Source organism: Urocitellus parryii, chromosome 1 (genome assembly GCF_045843805.1).
Source record: "Urocitellus parryii isolate mUroPar1 chromosome 1, mUroPar1.hap1, whole genome shotgun sequence".
Classification (NCBI taxonomy): domain Eukaryota; kingdom Metazoa; phylum Chordata; class Mammalia; order Rodentia; family Sciuridae; genus Urocitellus; species Urocitellus parryii.
The window spans coordinates 223228883-223250912 of record NC_135531.1 but is presented as its reverse complement, the minus strand read 5'-3'; the positions used below and the strand labels follow the sequence as shown (position 1 = coordinate 223250912).

The window sequence follows — 22030 nt, the reverse complement described above, 5'->3', positions numbered from 1 at the left end:
ACACAATGTTTTGAAATGGTATTTTCACAGATTTACTTATAAATGCAAATTGTTAAAAATATTAATATTCCTAAATATGTACATCTGCCACCCATTTCTAAAGGAATGCTTTAATCCTTCTACTCAGGGTGGGGGGAAAGCAATTTAAGACTGATAATGTTCCTGCTCACAGCTCCATCTGGTTGCTGCTGATAAGGGCATCTGTGTGACAAGGGAATTTTCCACCCTTCAGGCGATTTGCATTGCTCACTGAACTTCTAAAAACCTACCAGCAAGGAAGCAGGGACAAGGATTTCATATTAGTGGACAGAAAGCGAGCGGAGACCAGCATGTGTTCCTTCATCAAGGGAATATAAATGAGATCAATACATTTTGTTTTCACAAATCTTCTGTTGCCTAATCTGTAGAAAAAAATTAATGGCTATATTCTCTTATAAAAACTGATTTCCTAGATAGTATTTTTAAAAATGCTAACCAAAAACATGAACAATAATTCTCACAAATGAATGTCAGAACCAGAATGTCAATTTTTTTCAGCATATTTGCAAAAATACTTACTAATATATAAATATAAAAACAATTCTTTTTATTCAATCACCATATATGATACTTTAAAGGATGATAAACATGTTACTAGAAATTTCATTTTAAAGGATACTTGAAATAAAACTACTAAATCTAATTTACTGAAATAAATTTTGGTTGGAAGAACTCCTGTACAACATTTCTTTCATGTTAAAAAACAAAAAGTACCCAGCCAAGGGTTAATATGTAATAATATCTGGGATTTTAAAAATTGATTTCAGAAGCCCTGTCAACTTTTCCTTACTTCATTTATATAAAAATCATCCCTTTAAGACTTGCTAGAGTGAAAAACACACAAATGGAATCATGTGTCCCTTGTCTATCACTCCTCTGGTTGAAAGTCACAACAATCTGTTTCTCGTTTCTGAATGGATGATGCACAAATAAAGATATGTTGAAAGTGGGAGGTTTATGTCCCTTTTGTTCTTGAAGAAGTCAATTCTATTTTGTATATTTTCTAACTCAAATATATTCAAATTAGTTTTCGAGAAAAAAATAAGAGAAAAATCTCTGCATTTGGAAGAATGATAAGAAAGACTGCTAAAAGCCCATCATAGTAACAACCTACATATACCATATATCCACATAAAACCCCTCTAACTGTACTCTGCTTCTTTTTGCAGGACCACCGTCTTTCACCTCTCTACCAGCCTTCAGCACTAGCTGTTATTTTATAAAATTTGAAAATAAATAAATAATGTACACAGATGCTCAAACTCACATTGGTCTGGTGGAAAGGGCGAAAGGCCCAGAAAAAAGATCTGGATTCGAGGCCTGAATCTATCACTTTACTGATTGAATAAGAAAGTCAATTTTTCTGGGTGTGTGGTGGGGAACAGAAACCTTCATCCACACCCCAGCCTACATTATGTAAAAGTTGTGACTCAAGTTCTAGCTATTCCAGGAAGCCTTTCTGAGACAGGAAAGAAGCACTTCCATGTACTTTGAATTTCAGTTTGCTTATCTTTCCTTTTGAAATTCTACAGCATTTCTCTATATGACTTTAAAAAAAAGTATACTCTGCTTTATATAGAATGTTATTTATCAGTTTTGTCTCTCTATATAAACTGCAAATTCCTGAACAAGGACCACTTCATATACAGCTTCTAAACCCCCAATGGTGTGTAGCAAAGTGCTTAAAAATATTTGGGGGATTAAGAACTTCTTTGTTTTGGTATGTAACCAATTAGAAGATTTTTATTACTCCTTGCAGTTAATTATCTTTCTCTTGCTGATTTTTATATTCCTTAAAACCAGCAATAACCACCACTGCCAAAAAAAAGTATTTCAGGAGGAAAAAAGTCATATTTAAAAGGATTTAAAAAATATTTGAATACTTTACCCATTTGTGATTTAAAGATGTCTGTCCAACACATTTCAGATACTCATGTTTCATCTTTGCATTTCTATTTTTTTCTCACAATATACAGGCCAAGAGTTACTCATTAATATCTCTAGTCCCTATAGAACTTGGATCAAAAAATCCTTGGAAAAATCAATTCTTAAAATTCATGTCACTCATTGTTTCAATAATGAAATTATGAGTTGGTATTAAAATAATCCATCTGAATGATTAAAATTTGCAACAGAATGGAAATTTTGGAAATACATTAAAACTTGAATAAAGTAATCTTGATTAATTTTTAAATTAAAAGATATTCTAGCAATCTCTTCTTCATTGCCTTCAGAAAATCCTCCAAAGTTTCACTATGCAAATAAAACAAAAAACAACCATGTACTAATTTTCAAAAATATAACTCAATTATTAAAAAAAAAAATTTTCCAGGCTAGTTACCAAAAATATTGGTTTTAAACATCAAAATTTAAGTTGCTGAAGAGCAAACAAAATTACTTATTCAACTGAGAGAAACTCACCTCTGAGAAACTAAGATTGTATTCCATTAAAATTACCAATGCCAAATACAAATAAACCTGCAAATTCTAATGGATTGTTACATTTAGGGATGGGGATGTAGCTCAGTGGTAAAGCACTTGCTTAGCGTGCACAAGGCCCTGGGTTCAATTCCCAACACCACCACCAAAAACATAAAAAAGAAAAGAAAAATAAAGCATTAAAAAAAAAGAAAAGAAAAGAAAAAAGAGGGACTGGGGTTGTGGCTCAGCAGTCGAATGCTCACCTAGCACATGCAAGGCACTAGGTTCAGCCCTCAGCACCACATTAAAAATAAATAAATAAAATAAAGGTATTGTATCTGACTGCAACTAAAATTATATATGTGTGTGTGTATGTGTGTATACATATATATATATATATATGAATTGTTACTTTAATTTAAAAGTTAAACAACTTAAATTTATTACTAAATATTTTACTGAAATATTTAAATGCTACTAAATATTTTAATGCTCACCTTTTAGGAATAAATATTTATAGAGTGAGTTATATGTTAGACATAAGATAATTATAAAGACCTAGTATTCTATCTTGAGAAAATTACATCCTGTTCACACAGGTTACAACATACTTTTTTCCTTCAATTCATGTTTTGTTAATCTTGAGTCAATTTGTTTTTTGTTTGTTTTCTTTGTAATAACTAAGTAAAATTTAGGACATTGCAACCTCACTATGCAATGTCTTGGGTAATTCCAACCAAAGGATAATCGTATTATATATTTTCACTTTCAGAATTATTGTCTTGCTGCTTCATTAGGAATCGGAGAATGATGGGGGAATAACATTTTCTGTTTGTTTACCTATATACTTAGTAAAGCATGTGACAATTATCCCTGCTTCTCTGTAAATCAGAAAAACTAAAATGTGTTGATTCAAACAGTTTCATATTATCATTGCAAGCTTTATTCCATATATTATTTATTTATTTAAAGCAAGAAACAATGATCTAAAATTTCAACTAAATTACGTCTAAATCAAATTATTTATCATACTATAAGAAAACTGCATATATAGATCATTCTTATTCAACAGAGTTTTCTTATAAGGTCAACTCTAACAAAATGAAAGGTATAAGTACATAAATATATGAATGAAATAATGTATGTGTGTATATACACAGAGGTGTATATTATATATAAATATATAAAGCATAAGAGTGGTCTACCTTCATTCAACCCAATCTTCTCTAATACTAGAATTATAATATTATACATAAGCTTTATATAATTCTGGAACCTTAATGAAGTTAAATAATAACTAATTAAACTAAATAATATTTAGTTTAGAGTTCAAATATTTTATTGCAAGTATGCAATAACTGGTAATTCTGGAAAGAAAACATTTAACTATTATACTTTCCCCCAAAGCATGCTGCATAAATAACAACTGTCCAGGAATATGCAGACTAGAAAATTACTTTCTAATTCATTATATCCTTTTACATCAATCCCTGTCCAGCATTTGCATTCTCAGACCAAGTCTAATTAATGTTCCTTATCTTGAGCTCAAACTTGCTTGCTGCAATTTTTCTTAGTTCCATTTTCCCTGGGTTCTAAAGGCTACATATGGTTCATTTACTCTTTTGTTATCCTCTGCTCTGAGAGTAAATCAGAGAAAATGGCCATGATGTACTGCATGCATAAGAAAGGGAAAAAGAGAAGAGTAATTGAAAAAACACTACATTTGACTCAAGAGATCAGAGTTTTAGTCCTACTCTGCCACTAACCTGCTACATGCCTTCAAGTCACATGATCTCCTAAATCTTACCTAGTATAATACTACTTGGACAAAACATGAAGTATGCTTCCAGAGATATTCAAGGATCTACAAGAATGTGCTTACAAGTCCCTAACTTTGTCTACTTCTCCTCTCACTTCTTTTATTGTTCTTCATTTTTGCTCAACTAAACTATCTAAAATTCCTGTGTAGATCTATTTCTTAGGGTGCTAAGCACCTACTCAGTCAATTAGACTAATCAATCTTCTCAAAAAGATAAGAAAAGCATATTTCTAACTGCTTTCTTGAGCTCCTACTTACTGCGGATAAAGGCTTGGAACATGCCTGATGTCTTCCTTCTTCTTCCTTATCAGGTTTGCTAAACTATCAGTCATCTTTCAGGACATTGCTAGATTTTTCACTAAACTTATGCAAATAAAGTTCTTTTGTTTCTTACTATTCTTTTTCTTCCATAAATTAAAAATATTTATCATATTACAATGTTCTAGTCTCAGTACTACCACTTTTTTTTACAGGACTTATCTGTCTCAAAACATTAATAATATACTTTTCTCTACATATACTATAATGCTGCATAACACCCAACATTCCATTCAGATTAAAAACTCTTTAGGAAAGACAGAGAAGTATACAACTCTAGTCTTCCTAGGAGGTTCTAAAATTAGCCATAATTTTAACCAATATTAAAAACATACATCCTTTTCTTAAATATATTTAAGTGGAAATAAAACAAAGATTCACTGAGTGATAAAACGAACAACTAAATACAGTGAATAAGAAAATAAAAAAGTTAATACTACATATACCTACCTAGCAACTGAGTACATAAAGAGAAAATCATTGTCTGGTGAGCCTGGGGTCTTGCTATAGTCTCGATATTTCTTCTGAGTAGTATTTTTTATATCTTTCATTACAGATTCCATTTCTTTACTTAAGTTGGTTTCTGACTACATAAATGCAAACATATATATAAAGTTTAGATTCATTTTTTTAGATAACAGCCTAAAACTAGAATATTTATCAAATGAACATACAAGGAAATCAAAGTTAAAAAGCAAAATAGATTTAACATTATCTATCCACTATAAATATATTTAAAGTATAAAGATAAAAACAATCAGAAATAGATTATCTTATAATCTTTTGATTCTACATTGTTATCAATAATATTATAATCCAAATATGAATTATCCACACAAATTATATTCTAAGCCAATAAGTGGGTATCATTAAAATACTATTTTGGAATAAAATTTCCATGTTTTCAGAAAACCTGACTTGCATTTAAGTTTATTTTTCAAAGAATAACATCAATGTCTCTTTAAGCATACTTTAAACATATAAAACTTTGGATTTGCAAAAGAAAAATAATCACAGATTCTAAAATTTGTGTTGTGAATGCAAATTGCCAGGAGATAAATCCTTCTGAGTAGGTTTAATATATGAATTTCTGTTTCAAAAGTCAATAACTATCCACAGTTTTCATAAATTTATTACATAAAGCAGGCACAGATGTCATTTCTCTCAGAAACCACATCATAAATCTATAATGAAGGTGAAATGCTTTAAGAATTTAAACCAAATGAATCCTACTAGATGAGGGACAAGATGGGTTCAATTACACAGAATCCCACAGTTAAGTAGACTGACTTATGGTCACACAACATTTTCTCTAACACACACACACACACACACACACACACACAGAGTAAATGCATAAATGTGTGAGTGTATGGGTAGATATATCTCCTTAATCTTAATACATCTAATGAGCATATTTTTATGATTATATTACAATGTATCTAAACATCATGTGCCATATAATGATGTTTCAATCAATGATTAGCCATGTGTACAATAGTGGTCCCTTAAAATTATATTGCTTAGTGATTATATAACCATATTAATTTATGTAAGTACACTTACAATGTTCACACAATGACAAAATTACCAATTGACAATTTTCATAATGTCCCCATTGCTAAGCAACATGTGTCTCTATAATTTGTTTTGCTTTGTTTTTAAATATTTCGACATTTTAAAAGGGCTTAACCGTATCTATACCTAATGGAAATCATGACCTGGAAGATGTATATTAAAGTTATAATGCTATAGGATAGGGAAAAGTCTAGCCTTCATTGATAATTTCTTCAATTATTTTCATTTTTGTTTTTCAGCAAGCTCAAACAGAAGAGAAAAACCTCTAAAAGCAATTTCTTCTAAATGTATACAAGTACAAAGTAAATTTTAAAAGGAAAGAAAATAAAGCTGAATATCAGAGCCAAGTTAACCAGGATATTTCTGCCTTACACTGATGCTTACTGGGAAAGCTCCTGGCCGTCCCTGCAGTTCCTCCACTTCCTTTATGAGATCTTGCATGCTTTTGTTGCTAGGACGTTGCCAAAGGTTATTTTCCACATTGCTTCCAGGATAACAAGGAAGAACACTGTTAGCAAACTGCCTACAGAGGGGACACGTGAATTCTCCTTTGTCCACTGAGAAACCCTGAAGAACCTGGTCATTCTAAAAGATGAAACAAACACATAGATATATAATGCACACATGTACAGAAAATAAAAACTGTACCACCAAATTTTTTAGTAAACTAATGAACCATTCAAAGAAAGACATTTCTAAAATATGTCATGTAAAAACAATCTCTTATTTAATTATGGAAATCACTTCTTACATCATAGTAATTATGTAACAGCTTGTCCTCACCAAAGAACTGCCTAAGTATCTCACTCCACTCTTAGTATGAAACACTGAAAAAAATTATTCAATCAATCTGAAATATGGATATAAGATTTTTAAAAACCCACATAAGGTGAGTCACTTTCCACTTTCTCCAAACCCTGATTTTCAAAATTTATAAGAAACAATGGAGTCAGGCGCATTGGTACATGTGGTACATCTTCTAGTTGATAAGGCCCGTCCTATTCTGCCTGTAAACTATAATCTATGTAATCCCAGAGGCTAAGGAGGCTAAGCAAAGAGGATCAAAAATTCAAAGCCCGCCTCAGCAAAAGCAAGGCACTAAGCAACTCAGTGAGACCCTGTCTCTAAATAAAATACAAAATAAGGCTGGGGATGTGGCTCAGTCAAGTGCCCCTGAGTTCAATCCTGGTGGAAAGAAGGGAGGGAGGGAGGGAGGGAGGGAGTAGTTTATCCAATGTTCATGTTTTTTGATGTAGGTTAGATAACTTTTGAAAGTAAATTAAGCATAAAAATAGTGTGATGTGTCTTCTAAGGTATCTAACTGCTAAACACAAGTAATTGAACAGCTGACTTAATGCTCATTTCACTGTATCCTGCAATGCAAGTATTTTAAATAAAAGAACTGAATTCTATTTTTTTCACTTTTTGAAATTAATTTTTAAGTCCTTAAAAATGTAACAACATATCTTAGTCTAATTCTATAAATACTAAATTCCTATACATGTCAAATGCTGTGCCATGTAAGTATAGTTAAGATACATTTTCTCTTCTTAAGGTACTCAAAACTTAAAAGTAAATTTAAACAAATAAATATATTGTGAGAAATGTGACAGAGAAGGCTTTCCAGAAAAGGAGAATTGTGAGCTGTTTTTAAGACACACAGAGTGCACTAGAAGGTTGAAGCAAGGAACCTGATCACAGAAGGGCATCCCAGATTAACCTTTCTCATATCCTTAAATCCAAAGAATGCTAGATTCTCTTCCTTGCTATAACTGAAACTAGATTCTTTCCTGAAGTCTCTCCAGAAGCCCTCTCCCTCATTCTCTAACATCCCTCATAATTCAGTATCCTCTCTAGTGCTGGCCTGGTACTCCTGCATGCTCATCTGTGGCTTACATCATTTAGCCATGATACCATGCTTTTTCTTCCTTTTCACTATGACCCCTACCCTCACCATTGAAGACTCTGGTACCTAAATCAAACCTAATCATTACAAGTACTGCCACCTTTCCAGTCAGCATTAGTAAATAAATGCACAACCAATCTTATACCCTAGTCCCTTAGCTCCTTGACCTCAGAGCTTTTATGGTTTGACTTCTGTTCTACTCTAGCACCTGTTCCCATGACCACAGCCTGTCCTATAGTGAACCAAAATTGTTCCTTATCTGAAGTACTAAATTCAAACCTCTTATATTTTGACCACCAAATCCTACTTCTTATTGCCTTCTTTTTCTTCTATTTGATAAGGCCTGCCTGTCCTATTCTGCCTAACTATGATCTATCACTTCAAAAACTCTTGGTAATATTTCCCACTCCCTTCCGTATGTCCTTCCATGTTTCACGTCTAACAAAACCTTTACACAATACTAATGCAAAGTATAGCTTCTCCAATTCTATATACAAACAGAATGCTATAAAGAAAAATAAAATACCTTCTGGCCACGTATGGATTCCATCTTCAACTGAGTCCTAAATATTATCTAGTAATCTTTCTCCAGCATTCTGGAAAGCCTTCTCATATCCAATTCGAAGTTCCTTAACCTACCCTACCACTGTCCCCTTTTGAGAAAGAAGAGTTATGGCAATCCTTCAGCTCCTTGCCTTCTCCCACTAAAAGTACATAATTAATAAGTCTTTTCAGTTGTTTTTTTGTTTGTGTGTGTGTGTGTGTGTGTGTGTGTGTGTGTGTCTGGGTGGGTGGGTGCTGGGGATTGAACCCAGGGCCTTGTGCATGCAAGGCAAGCACTCTACCAACTGAGCTATATCCCCAGCTCCTTCCCTTCAGTTCTTCTCCCAGACACTTTATTCTTCCTACCCTCATTGCTGATCTTCCTAATTAGCTTCCCAACCACACTGCTACACAAGATCTAATGTATCTAGCGCCTAACGTGAGACCTTGTTATTCCAAATCAAAATCTTTCAATGATCACCATCATCTTTCATCCTGATTCCTTCCTTCTCCCTATGTTCTATATGCAATCTCTCACCAAGTCCACAAGAGATCCTTTTAAATGTATTTCAAATCTATAACATCTTCTCCATCTCCACTAACATAACCAACTCCAAGCCACCATTATTTACTTCCTAAATAGTTACAATCACATTTTCTTCCTACAACCCTTTAATCCCCTCTCTTATGCAACTGTCAAAATGACCTTTGTGGACATTTCATATTTCTATTTAAAAGCCCTTAATAACTTTCTCTAAAGAATCTATACGTAAAATTCTTTACATGGGCCACAAGGTCCTTTATAATCTGGTCCCAATTCTCTTTCCAGGCTCATGTCTCATCATTCATTTATCTTATTTCATTAGATATTCTGGCACCTAGCAGATGTTCCAATAAGATCCTGTATATGCCTCATAATAATTAGCACATATACTGCAACTGTTTGTGGACACAGGTCTTATTCAGTATTGTATCTTCAATGACTATCATAGTACCAGAACATTACAGACACTGAACAAATATTTATTGAATGAACAACTGAATATAGGGGTATGGAAAATGTATAATGTGATTAAGGAACTATTAGTGAACTTATTAATGCTAAGTTGATAAAAGATAATGTAATAGGCAAGCTCAGATTATAGAGTACCTTCATAGAAAAGTTATTCCTAAACAGAAGAAAGAATACTATCTCCAAGAATAGAAAAGAAAGAATGGGTTAAAATATGGAATATGGAATTTAAAAAGTTAGGAAGCCAAGGAAATGTATGACAAAGAGACAGTTTTCCTGTTGACATAATATGAGACAGAATCTAATGGGAGAAAAAAGATCTTGGAGTTTAGGGGGAAAAAATGGGATGGGAGAGGCAAAGGTTTAGAATAGATGCTGAGGAGAAGAGAAGAAAGCAGCCAAAGACAGATAATTAAATTAAAATGTATATTTACAACTCATGATTCTACATCACTATTATAGGAAATCATAAATTTGTGATAACAATTCAATTAGTTTTATGATTTTTCTAGCAGGGCAAGCTTCCCAGATCTAAAATCAGGGGAGACAGATTAAATGACTAGTAAAGTCAGAATAGGCATAATACAAGAGGTAATTTACTAGGAAAAATGTAAAGAGGATTAAAAAAAAAAAAATCCTAGTGAAGTTGGGCGCAATATAATCCCAGCAGCTCAGGAGGCTGAGACAGAAAGATCGAAAGTTCAAAGCCAATGTTAGCAAAAGTGAGGCAATAAGCAACTCAGTGAGACCCTGTCTCTAAATAAAAAACAAAATAGGGCTGGGGATTGTGGCGCAATGGTCAAGTGCCCCTGAGTTCAATCCTTGATGCCAAAAAAAAAAAAAAAATCTAATGAGTGAAAATAAGAGAATTTGAGGAATCATATAATAAGATGATATGGCAGGATGTTAAAAAGGTTAATATTTCTAAGTAATTATACCAAAGTCTCAGTTGCAACAGGGAAGTCAATTGCTAAAGTCAAGTAAAAAAATGAAAATCACTCAAGTTGAAGAGGTGGAACTGGGATGCACATGTTATGAAGATGGAAAGATACACACACCTTTAATTTTTTTTTCCAATCAACTTACCCGTAATGATTCCATGTAAGATTTATGACAATCTATATGTAATGTGTGGCCACAGGTTTGTACATAAACACCTCCTTCCCAGCCAATTGATACTGCCAAAAGACAAGAACTCTTAAAAAAAAAAAAAAAGAAAGAAAGAAAGAAAGAAAAAGTTAAAGATGTATAAACATGTTTAAATATATCCTCACAAACCTCTACATGATTTCATATTGTTATACTGATGTAGCATTTGTAGTTTTGTGATATAAATAAATATCTGACTAACCTGACTGGACAGCCCTAAGGCAGTTATCTTTAAAATCAGAATACCATGAAGTTTCAGGCCCCAAATATCTACACTCATTAGGAAACAGAATACACATTATGAACTAGCCTTTTTCCATCCTATAAAAGAGAAGTTCTCAATATCGTATATTCACTATAAACTATATTGTTGATTATTTTATATGTTCTATATGGAACTTAATCTTTCTGTGATATCTGACATAACAACTGCTTTCCTTAAATGCCTACTTTCCTTTAGCATCCATAATGCTACTCTCTTGGTTTTCTTCCTTTCTCTTTAACTGTTTTTCTTAGGCCTTCTTCCAAGACTCTTTTTCTTTACCTGCCCCCTCAATGTTTTTACTCCTCAAAGTTCTTTACTCATTGCTACTATTCTTCTCATGAAAACATTCTCCCTAAGCAAGTAATTAGTAAGTTAAAATTACTACCCTGTAAGTCTGGATATCTTGTCTGGTTGTTTGAAACAAAATCTCAACAGCCTACCAGAAATTTCCAGTTTGATGTCCCTCAGTTAACACAAAATCATTGTCAAAAACTTAACATGGCATCTTTTCTATGAATCTTTCCCTTCCTCTCAGTTTAAAAACTCCACAATCAAATTAGTCACCATGTTAGAAAAATAAGAGTCATTCTACATCAATCCTTAACCTGTATACCACAACATTGGGTTCCAAACCTCTTCTCAACCTATAGACAAGCTTAAGATTTTTCAAAATCTCTTGCTTGGAATTTCCACCATTTGGCCTCTGTCAAACAACATTTGGGCATGAACTTTAATTTACCCTCTAGAGCCTATAGTAAACAAATGGGCAGGCCAGAGCAATGTAAGGCCTAGATCTAACTTGAAAGAAAGACTTGAAAGCTATCGAATCAAATTTTTAAGCATGTTCTTACATGTTAAAATAAAATTTAAACCTTTAAATTTTATTTTTATTTTAGAGAAAAAGTTATATATATAAAATCACCAAATTATTTATTTTTTCATGTTATTGAGACACAGTCTCACTATGTTGGCCCAGGCTATCCTCAAACTTGTAATCTTCCTGCCTCAGCTTCCCCAGCAGCTAGGATCATTTGTGCTTGAAATCACGCCCAATCAAAATGAACTTTAAATGATAGTGGAAAAAGTTCCAATTTTAGATCACAACTCTTCAAAAGTATGTAAAATTTGAAAATATTTCAGAGTGCAAAATGCCTTCCCAGCAGATTTAAAGATGTGCAGTGACATAAATCAAATACTCACAGCAAGTAAGCAAGCTTCTACTTTTACAAATCAGAAAAACATCAGAAGGCCTACTCATCTCTGTTTTATGTTTTGGAGCTACTTGAAATTGAAGCAGATTTGGGTGTTAGATTATTTTAGAATGGTTAGTAGTCAGTTAACAAACAAGTTGCTCTCTCTGTCACTATACCATAACAAGGTAATGAATCTATTTTTAATAAAAGTGGTTAGCTTTTAAAAATGAAAATAGTAGTCATTTGTCTATATAACTGATAGATATTTTATCTGAGTTTGCTACATTCAGAAGTAGAGGAAAGCACTTACTAGTGTGAGACTAATATTTTAGAGAAACTTCAACTATGTGCCTGCCTGTCACTGTAATCGGTACTTAACACTAAATCTTGACAACTTCTGTATTTACTAAGACTTCCTAGGGTAGGTGGAATTATCCCCTTTTAAAAGAGAAGAATGAAAAATTTAGTAAGATCAATAAGCTCTAAGCAGTAGAGCCCAAGATGAAACAAGTCTACCTGACTCCAAAGCTCAGGTTCTATCCCTCTAATGTGTCACATCATCCATATATAACACTTCCAATTTCTATAGTGAATGTACTGTCTTACATAACTAAATTCTACATGTCAACTCTGTAAAATGCATGCATTTGATGTAAAGAGAGCAGAATCTACAGTTGTATTCTAAAATCAATACCAGTGCCCAATAATAGTTACTCTTCTGTTCTATACAGTCTATTCTAGTTATAAAACTGGCATTCTGTTTAGTGTGATTCAGTAAGAAATCCGGGAAGCATCTACAACACAGAGTATGTTAGAGCCTCTGAGAGAATATAAAACCAATATAAGAAATGGCCTTAGACCTTCAAAGGCATATCATCTAGGGAGTATGCCATATATACACAAAATAACTATTATGAAAGTAGACAAAAGTACTGATTTGGAATAAAAATCTCATAGTCACTAACAGAAACACCAGAGTTCAGGTCCATTCAAATTTTCAAATTTCAGGTCAGAGTGCCCTTTTATTTCAAAAAAAAAAAAAACAGAACCTTTTTTCTAGAATTAATAACTACTCTGGCTTTTAAGACATACCCAGACCTTCTCTCCTTTATTTAATCATCCATTCCCTCATAATTATTATGCTCTTAAGTCTTGGCTATATTTTGATTGAATCAAAAATGTTTTTCTATTTGGCTTTGGCATTTATCTTTATCCATTTACTTTAAAGTGACTCAAGACTGTAAAATTAAAACCAGGATTATGACCAAAATATAAAATCAAACCAAAGATGTAGCAAAACTGCACAAAAGCAGAACTTAATATAATTTTAGAATGTCTTTAACAAGGCACGCTGGTGCACACTGTAATCTCAGCCACTTGGAAGGCTAAGGCAGGAGGATCACAAGTTGGAGATTAGTCTCAGCTATTTCAAAATTAAAAATTAAAAAATAGGCTGCAGATGTGGCTCAGTGGTTAAGCACCCTGGATTCAATCTCCAGTATGAAAGAAGGAAGGAAAGAAGAAAATATTAGTCTTTGATTAGTCACGTAACATATGTACTCTGTAAAAAATTCAAACAACAATAAGGAATTTCAAAAGTGTGAAAATGTGTGTGCACATATGTGCAATATGCACAGAAGTTACTTACAAACTAACCATAATTTAATTTTATAGCTTATGAAAATGTATGGAAGCATGGTCCTCATTTCCTAAACTGAACTGCCTTATAAACCCTAATCTAAGCCCCTAAGTAAGCTTCTGTGAATATTAAAAACATCATTTCACATTTCTGTTGACCTGTATTACAGGAAAGGTGATCTAAAAGAACCTCCAACCTGGTGAGTTACAGCAGGAAAGACCATTCTCAACTCTACAGATGAGAAAATCAAGTTTTAGAGGACTTTAAAGGATTTAGCCAAGCTTACATAGCTTAGAAACAGCAGAATTGGGATGAAATCTCTTTTTTTTTTTTCTCCTGGTCTAGGATTCTTTCTACTCTACACAATGTTTCCCTAACTAGAACCTCCAGAAACCACCATAAACTTTAGTCCAATATAGTATAGAACCACGTTATATTCTAACTCTTATCATTACTGTCAGTTACTGTTTTTTTCTAATTAAGTATTCTGTCTCCTACCTATTCTAATAGTTTCTTCTATTTAAACCAACAGATTTACAAGGAAGAAAAAAGTTCTATCTGGAAATCTTTCTAGATAATCATCTTATATGTAGCCTAACTAAAAATAATGTTTTATATTTTAAGTATTTTAAGCTTTTATCATACGTTTACTTAAATCACAAGACACAGTTGATTCAAAACGATAGCACAGGAAAGGAAACTCCATTTGATAATTCACTCAGGAAACATCAATGATATAAAAAATTTTTTAAAGATGTTAAACTATATCTTCAAAGCCTTGAAACACTTCTGAGTACTACAGCATCTAGATGCAAGAACTGGAAAAAAACCTACTAAGGTCACAACAAGGCTACTCCTCCATTATATTTTAGAAGTACTGTAATGAGATTTTATTGTATATCTTTAAATGAAAGTAAAAGGAGGCAAAAATCTTGGCAAAATAGTCACACTTTATCTAATTCACACTATATCTAAATTTTTTTAGAGTTAATACCCATTCTTCCACTCAATTGAACTGTGAATACTTTACAATGAACATTTAAAATAGACCTATCACATTTATTGCTTGAAATTTTTATTTATTAACAGATTTTCATTTCTAGTCACATATTAACTTTTTCTGGTAAGCTACTTTCAGATTTGAAATCAGAATGACATTTCATTAGAAATAGAAAATATACTGGGCTGGGGATGTGGCTCAAGCAGTAGCGTGCTCGCCTGGCATGCGTTTGGCCCAGGTTCGATCCTCAGCACCACATACAAACAAAGATGTTATGTCCGCCGAAAACTAAAAAGTGAATATTAAAATTCTCTCTCTCTCTCTCTTTAAAAAAAAAAGAAATAGAAAAAATAAAATAAAACTCTGGAGGGAAATCACCATCAACTTTGCAGTTTAAAATATTGTTCAACAAAAAAGTACTTACATCCTTAAAATAACGCTGTAATAATGAAAGCCTCACATCATGAACTGCTGCACATGTGTCCCAAGGGTAAATCTGCTCCTCTTCAGTAATGGGCAATTTTTTTGGTTCAACATTATCACGACACTGCCCCAAAACTACATCAACATAGATTTAAAAAAAAAAAAAAACTCATTAAGTAACTAACATACCTGATTCTCCAAGAAAAGTCAGATTATTTACCACAAACTACACTAAATTTTCCACTATTAAAATACTCGTAGGACCTTAAAAAAGAGTGGCATTTGAGTTTTCTTCTACAGAGTAAATAAAGATACAAATATGTCAATATTTACTTTTCAAGATAACACAAAAGTATGGATGGATAGATGGTTTCTTAAGTATATGTCCACTGAAAAACCCTAAACAAATTTAATTCCTAAATACACTATTTCTCACAAAAAGAAAGCAGAGATCTTTGGAGAAAGCGCCTTTGTCCAGGATTGGGGAAAAGCCCAAAGTGAGCCTAGAATTATGAACAAGGAAGTGGTTCAAACACTGAGAAGGCAGTTTCACAAAGAACCTGAGAGGTCAAATTTGAGAAGACAAAGTATCAATAAGAATAATGACAGTTAACAGATGACACATTCTTTGGTTAAGGCAAGGAACACCAAGTAAAATGGTAAAAAGATAAACAAGTCTTAGAATATTATTCTACCGATTACTTGCCACCTTAACAAAGGGATCAAATTTGGTTGGCATCACCAAAAATGGGACAAGTGGACATTGTGTGCCTTTTAATGTGAAACCAATGGAAGGAACATCACTTAGGTAATACCTTTGCCAAAAATTTTTAACTTGAATCTAATAATGAGAAAACAATCACACAAATCCAGATAATAACACATCTATGGAACAACCAACCTGGATTCTTTAAAATTTTAATAAAGGGCTAGAGAGACTATTCAAAATTAAATGAGATTAACAAGAAATGGCAACAAAAAGCAATACATGATCATTTATTAGATCCTGGATCAAGAAAAGGAATATCTGTTTTAAAAATAATATTGGTTCTCACAAGAAATGCTAAAAGGTGATGTAACAGATAAGTCAATTAGCTTGAGTTACTCCTCTTACAATATATACATACATCAAAACATCACCCTGTACCACATAAATATAAAGACCTATTATTTTTCAAATAAATAAGAAACACAAAATATTTGGACAACTGAGTGAATTTGAATAGTCAGTACATTGTTATTAATATTAAATTTATTTGGTATAATGGCGCTGTGTCTATGTAAAATATCCTTGTTCTTAGGAGATACATTCTGAAATATTTAGGGATATAATGTTATGATGTCAACAATTTTCTTTTAAAAAGGAATGTGTTTGTGTGCGTATGTGTCTGTCGGTCTATCTCAGAATACTAAAGAAAAAAATCATGGCAATATGGCAACAACTGGTGACTATAGGTAAAGGGTATTCAACTTTCTTAGAGACAAAATTTTTCAAAATGAGAAACTAGAAAGAGGTAGGTAGCAAAATAAGGGGAAAACAATGCTAAGATTTTATAATTATAAAACATCAAAGCACAAAAGAAGAGTGAGAATAAAAATAAACAGTACCACATGTTACTATTAAATTCAATAACATGGGGAAAACTGTTCTTAGAGAAGAGAATATCAGGTGAACCATAGTGGGCCATGACTTTGGGAGGGATTTACAGTAGAAGTGCCAGCAGCAGCAACAAAGTAACAGAAGCAGATGAATGCTAGCAGTTAAAATATAATCAAGATGACTTATAATCCTTTACTATACTGATAAGCTCAGTTTGTTAGGATTTTGTTGAGGATCTCTGCAACCTATATTCATAAAAAGTATTTATTGATCTATATTTGTTCTTCGTGTGTTGTCCTTATTTGGTTTTGATGTCACGATAATGCTAGCATCATAGGAATAATTAAGGAAGTGTTCCTTCTTTTCTACTACTTGGACTAGTTTGAGAAGAATTAATATTAATCTTTAAGTGGTTGATAGAATTCACCAGTAAAAAATATATGCTTACTCTTGTTGAATTCTATATAATTCTCTTAGGTTTGTTTGTTTTATAGTGTTGCTCAAGTGTTCAGTTGTCTTTTGGGTCTTCTGTCTAGCTATTCTATCCACCAAGGTCTCCAAACATTACTGGAGATGTGTTTCTTCCTTCGATTCTCTCAATTTTTTACTTCATATATTTGTGGGCTCTGTTGTATGGCACAAGATCACCTTATTAATATATAAAAATCCTTCTTTGTTTCTTACAAATAATTATAATGTTTTCTTTATTTTGTCTCATGTTAGTATAAAGCTTTATATAGTAAAGCTTTCTTTGGGTTACTATTTGCATGAAATATCTTCCCATTCTTTAACTTTCAATCCACTGGTGTCATTAGATCTAAAGTGTATGGGCTGGGGATGTGGCTCAAGCGGTAGCACGCTCGCCTGGCATGCGTGCGGCCCGGGTTCGATCCTCAGCACCACATACCAACAAAGATGTTGTGTCCGCCGAGAACTAAAAAAATATTAAAAAATAAATAAAAATAAAAAAATAAAGTGTAGACAGCATGTAGTGTTATCACAATTTTTCATCCATTCTGTCCATCTCTGCCTTTTACCTAGATAATGTAATGCATTCTATTTCAAGTGATCACAGATAAGAAAGGACTTAATTCTGCCATTTTGTTTTCTCTTATTTCATAAGTCATTCATTACTTCCTTCTTTTGTGATTAAGATTTTTCTAGTAAATCATTTTGATTCTTTTCTCATTTCTTTTACTTATGTGATGTGTTTTAAGATTGTTTTTCTTTATGACTACCTTAGGGAATACAATTCATATCTTCATGTCGAAACAATCAAACTTCAATTAATATCTACTTAGGTTTTTTAGGGTCATATCAGTTTATGAGTTATGTGTGTGCAAATTATAATAAATAATGTAATGATATTTAAATTTTCCATTTAACTTTTCTGCTCTCTGATCTTGTGAGAAGGCAGCATGAGTTGTTTTATATTTTTAATTTATTGGTTCTTTTTAGTTACACATGATAGTAAATCCATTTTGATATAATTATACAAGTATGGAATATATCTTAGTCTAGTTAGGACTCCATTCTTGTGGATGTACCTGATGGTGCGATTCACTATGATGTTTTCATATACGTACATAGGAAAATTATGTTAGATTCATTCGCTGTCTTTCCTTTTCCTATCCCCTCTTCTCTTCTCTCCATTCCCCACTGTCTAAATGACTGAACTTCTATTCTCCTGCCGACTCTTATTGTGAGTTAGCTTCCATTCCCATGTCAGAGAAAACATTTTACCTTTGGTTTATTTCACTTAGCAGGATAGTCTTCGGGCCAATCATGAACTAATATCTACTTAGTTTTAACAGTATACAAAAAATACCCTTCTTTACAGCTCCATTCCCTACCCACCCTCCCCTTTATGGTTTTTATCTGACTGCTTACACCTTTCTACAAACAAGAACACTGATTTTCAGTTTGAAAATCTAGATATGCAGTTCTTTTCAGATTTAGTTTCTTCATATAAACTCCTGTAGAAGATAGATTAAACGGATTGGACTAAATTACATAAGAAATATCATTACTTCAAAATACTTCACATGGGAGAGGATAGGTAATAGCGAGACAAATCCTTAAAAAAAAAACTTCAAATTTTTAAAATATTTTTTAATGACAGGTTGGCAATGTATATATCCTTAGGCTATTTCACAATTAACTGGCTCTATCTGGGTATGGTGGTACATGCCTGTAATCCCAGTGACTCAGGAGGCTGAGGCAGGAGGATCATGAGTTCAAAGCCAGTCTCAAAAACTTAGCAAGGCCCTAAGCAACCTAGTGAAACCCTGTCTCAAAATTAAAAAGAGCTAGGGACATGGCTTAGTGGTTAAGTACCCCTGGGTTCAATCCTAGTACCAAAGAAAAAATTACTGGCTCTAGCAGCCAAACAAACAAGAAGAAAACTTGCAGAACATTTCAGATATAATTAAAATACTTAAACTGACAATATTTATGAATTTATAAAGCTTTCAAATTATATAACAATTAAATTAACAAGAAAGCTGATCATGTTACTGGACACATAGCACTGGTGATATATGATCCCACCTTAACAAAAATGAACAACACAACAAAAAAAAAACTGTGTAACATATATAAGATCTCTGGGGTGGTTTTTTTTTCCATTTTATTGATTCTTCTAAATTATACATAACATTGGGATATATTTTGACATAACTATAAAGGCATATAGAATATAATTTGCTCTAATTCAGTCCCTAGTACTTCCCTTTTGCCTCCCCTCCACACTCTCCATGTTCCCTTCCCTCTACTGATCTTTCTGCCATTTACTTTCAGGGATTCTTGTTATTGCTGTTGTTTACTCAGTGTCTTATGGATATACATGATGGTAAGATTCACTGTGGTATACTCATGTATGTGCTTAGGAAAGTTATGTTAGATTCATTCCACTGTTCTTCCCTTATCCAATCCTTTCTTCCTTTCCCTCAATCTCCTTCATCTAGCCCACTGACTTTCTTCTATTTTGATAGAATCCCCATACCCTTTATCTTTCTCTTTCCCTCTCTCCCCACCCCACACCTCTTATTTTGGATTTGCTTCCATATATTAGAAAAATTTTTCAACCTTTGAATCTGGATTACTTCACATAACATGACAGTCTCCAGTTCCATCCATTTATCATCAAATGTGATATTATTCCTTTTTAGTGGTTAATACTCAATTGTGTATGTATACCACATTTTCTTTATCCAGTCATCTGAAGGATACCTAGGTTGGTTCCATAGCTTGACTACTGTGAATTGGGCTGCTATAAACACTGAGGTGGCTATATCCCTACAGTATGCTTATTTTAGATCTTTTGGATATATACTGAGGAGTGGGTCATATCAGGGTTCCATCTCCAGTTTTTTAAGGGATCTCCATAGTGCTTTCTAGAGTGGCTGCACTAATTTACAGTCCCACCAACAATGTAAGAGTGAACCTTTTCCTCCATTTTCTAACACTTATTTTCATTTATAGTCTTGAAAATTGCCATTCTGGCGGGAGTGAAATGAAATCTCTTTGATTTGTATTTCCCTTACTGCTAGAGATGTTGAACATTTTTTTATACATTTGCTGTCCATTTGTATTTCTTCTTTTGAGAAGCATCTATGCAGTTATTTTGCCCATTTAATAACTGGATTATTTGGGGAGGTTTTGGTGTTAAGTTTTTTGAGTTCTTTATATATATATTCAGGTAACAAAGACCTTCTCCCATTCTGTAAGCTCTCTTTTTGTGCTCTTAATGGTTTCCTTTGCAGTGCAGAAGCTTTATAATTTCATGCCAGTCCGCTTATCAATTTTGGGGTAGGAGTCTTATTAAGGAAGTTGGTTCCTATGTCAATATGGTGAAGTGTTGGACCTATGTTTTAATCTAGCAGTTGCAGAGTTTCTGGTCTAATTCTTAGGTCTCTGATCCACTTTGAGTCAACTTTTGTGCAGAGTGAGAGAAAGTGTCAACTTTCATTCTTCTACATAAGGATTTCCAGTTTTTCTAGCATCATTTGTTGAAAAAGTTATGTTTTCTATAACATATGCTGGGGAACCTTTATCTAGTATCAGATAACTAACTTTATTTATGTGGTTTGTCTCTGTGTATTCTATTCTACTCTATTCCACTGTTCTTCATGTTTGTTTTGGTGCCAGTACCATGCTATACTTCTTATCTTCAATTTTTATTTTATTTTCAATTATACTATAGTTCTGTAGTATAATTTGAGGTCTGGTATTGTGATGCCTCCAGCATCAATCTTTTCACTCAGACTGCTTTGGCTATTCTGGATCTCTTATTTTTCCAAAATAACTTTAAAACTGCTTTTTTTAGTCCTGTGAAGAATGTCATTGGTATTTTAATGGGGATTGCCCTGAATCTGTATAAGACTTTTGACAGACTGGACATTTTGATAATATTAATTATGCCTACCCAGGAATATGATGTCTTTCCATCTTCTAAGAAGAACAAACCAACACCAAAGTCAGTAGTACACCAGAAATAATTAAAATCAGAGCCAAAATCAATGTAATTGAGAAGAAAAGAAAAAACAAAGTCAACAAAGCAAAGAGTTGTGTTTTTTTTTTTTTTGAAAGGATAAACAATATTGATTGGGGCACAAATATCTGAAGTCATTATATCTTATTGTCAGATGATTCCATCTACCAGTATGAAGGGACCTTCTGATTAATTTCAGCTTGAAGTCCACTATGTCTGATATGAGAATGGCTAACCCTGCTTGTTTGTAATATTAATTTGCATGGCATATCTTTTGCCATCCTTTCACCTTCAATCTGTGGATATCTTTGTAAGGTGTATCTCTTGCAAACAATATATTGTTAGGTCTTGGTTTTTAATGGAAGCTGACAATCTATGTCTTTTTTTTTTTTTAGTATTTATTTTTTAATTGTAGTTGGATACAATACCTTTATTTTTTTATGTGTTACTGAGGATCGAACCCAGGGCCTCGCACGTGCTAGTTGAGCACTCTACCACTGAGCCACAACCCCAGCCCCCAATCTATGTCTTTTAATTGAAGAGTTAAGATCATTTACATTCAATGTTTTTAAAGAAAGATTTTTTTCCTGGCAATTTGATTCATTTTGTGATATTTAATTCAAACTTGGTTCT

The 22030-nt window shown here is 32.9% G+C and overlaps 1 protein-coding gene across 6 annotated transcripts in view; it reads right to left on the bottom strand.

Moving 5' to 3' along the window:
* The window catches only part of Ubr3 (ubiquitin protein ligase E3 component n-recognin 3), a 222444-nt gene that overhangs the window by 67775 nt on the left and 132639 nt on the right, over positions 1–22030 (bottom strand). For 4 of the 6 annotated variants that reach the window (XM_077802756.1, XM_077802761.1, XM_077802757.1 and 1 more), the window contains 4 exons: positions 15307–15440; positions 10723–10833; positions 6548–6760; positions 5048–5184 (listed from right to left, as the gene is read on the bottom strand). In XM_077802756.1, the coding sequence (XP_077658882.1) occupies positions 5048–5184; positions 6548–6760; positions 10723–10833; positions 15307–15440 (595 nt within the window). The remainder of the gene's footprint in view (positions 1–5047; positions 5185–6547; positions 6761–10722; positions 10834–15306; positions 15441–22030) is intronic. The other 2 variants (XM_077802758.1, XM_077802763.1) reach the window with 1 other exon arrangement.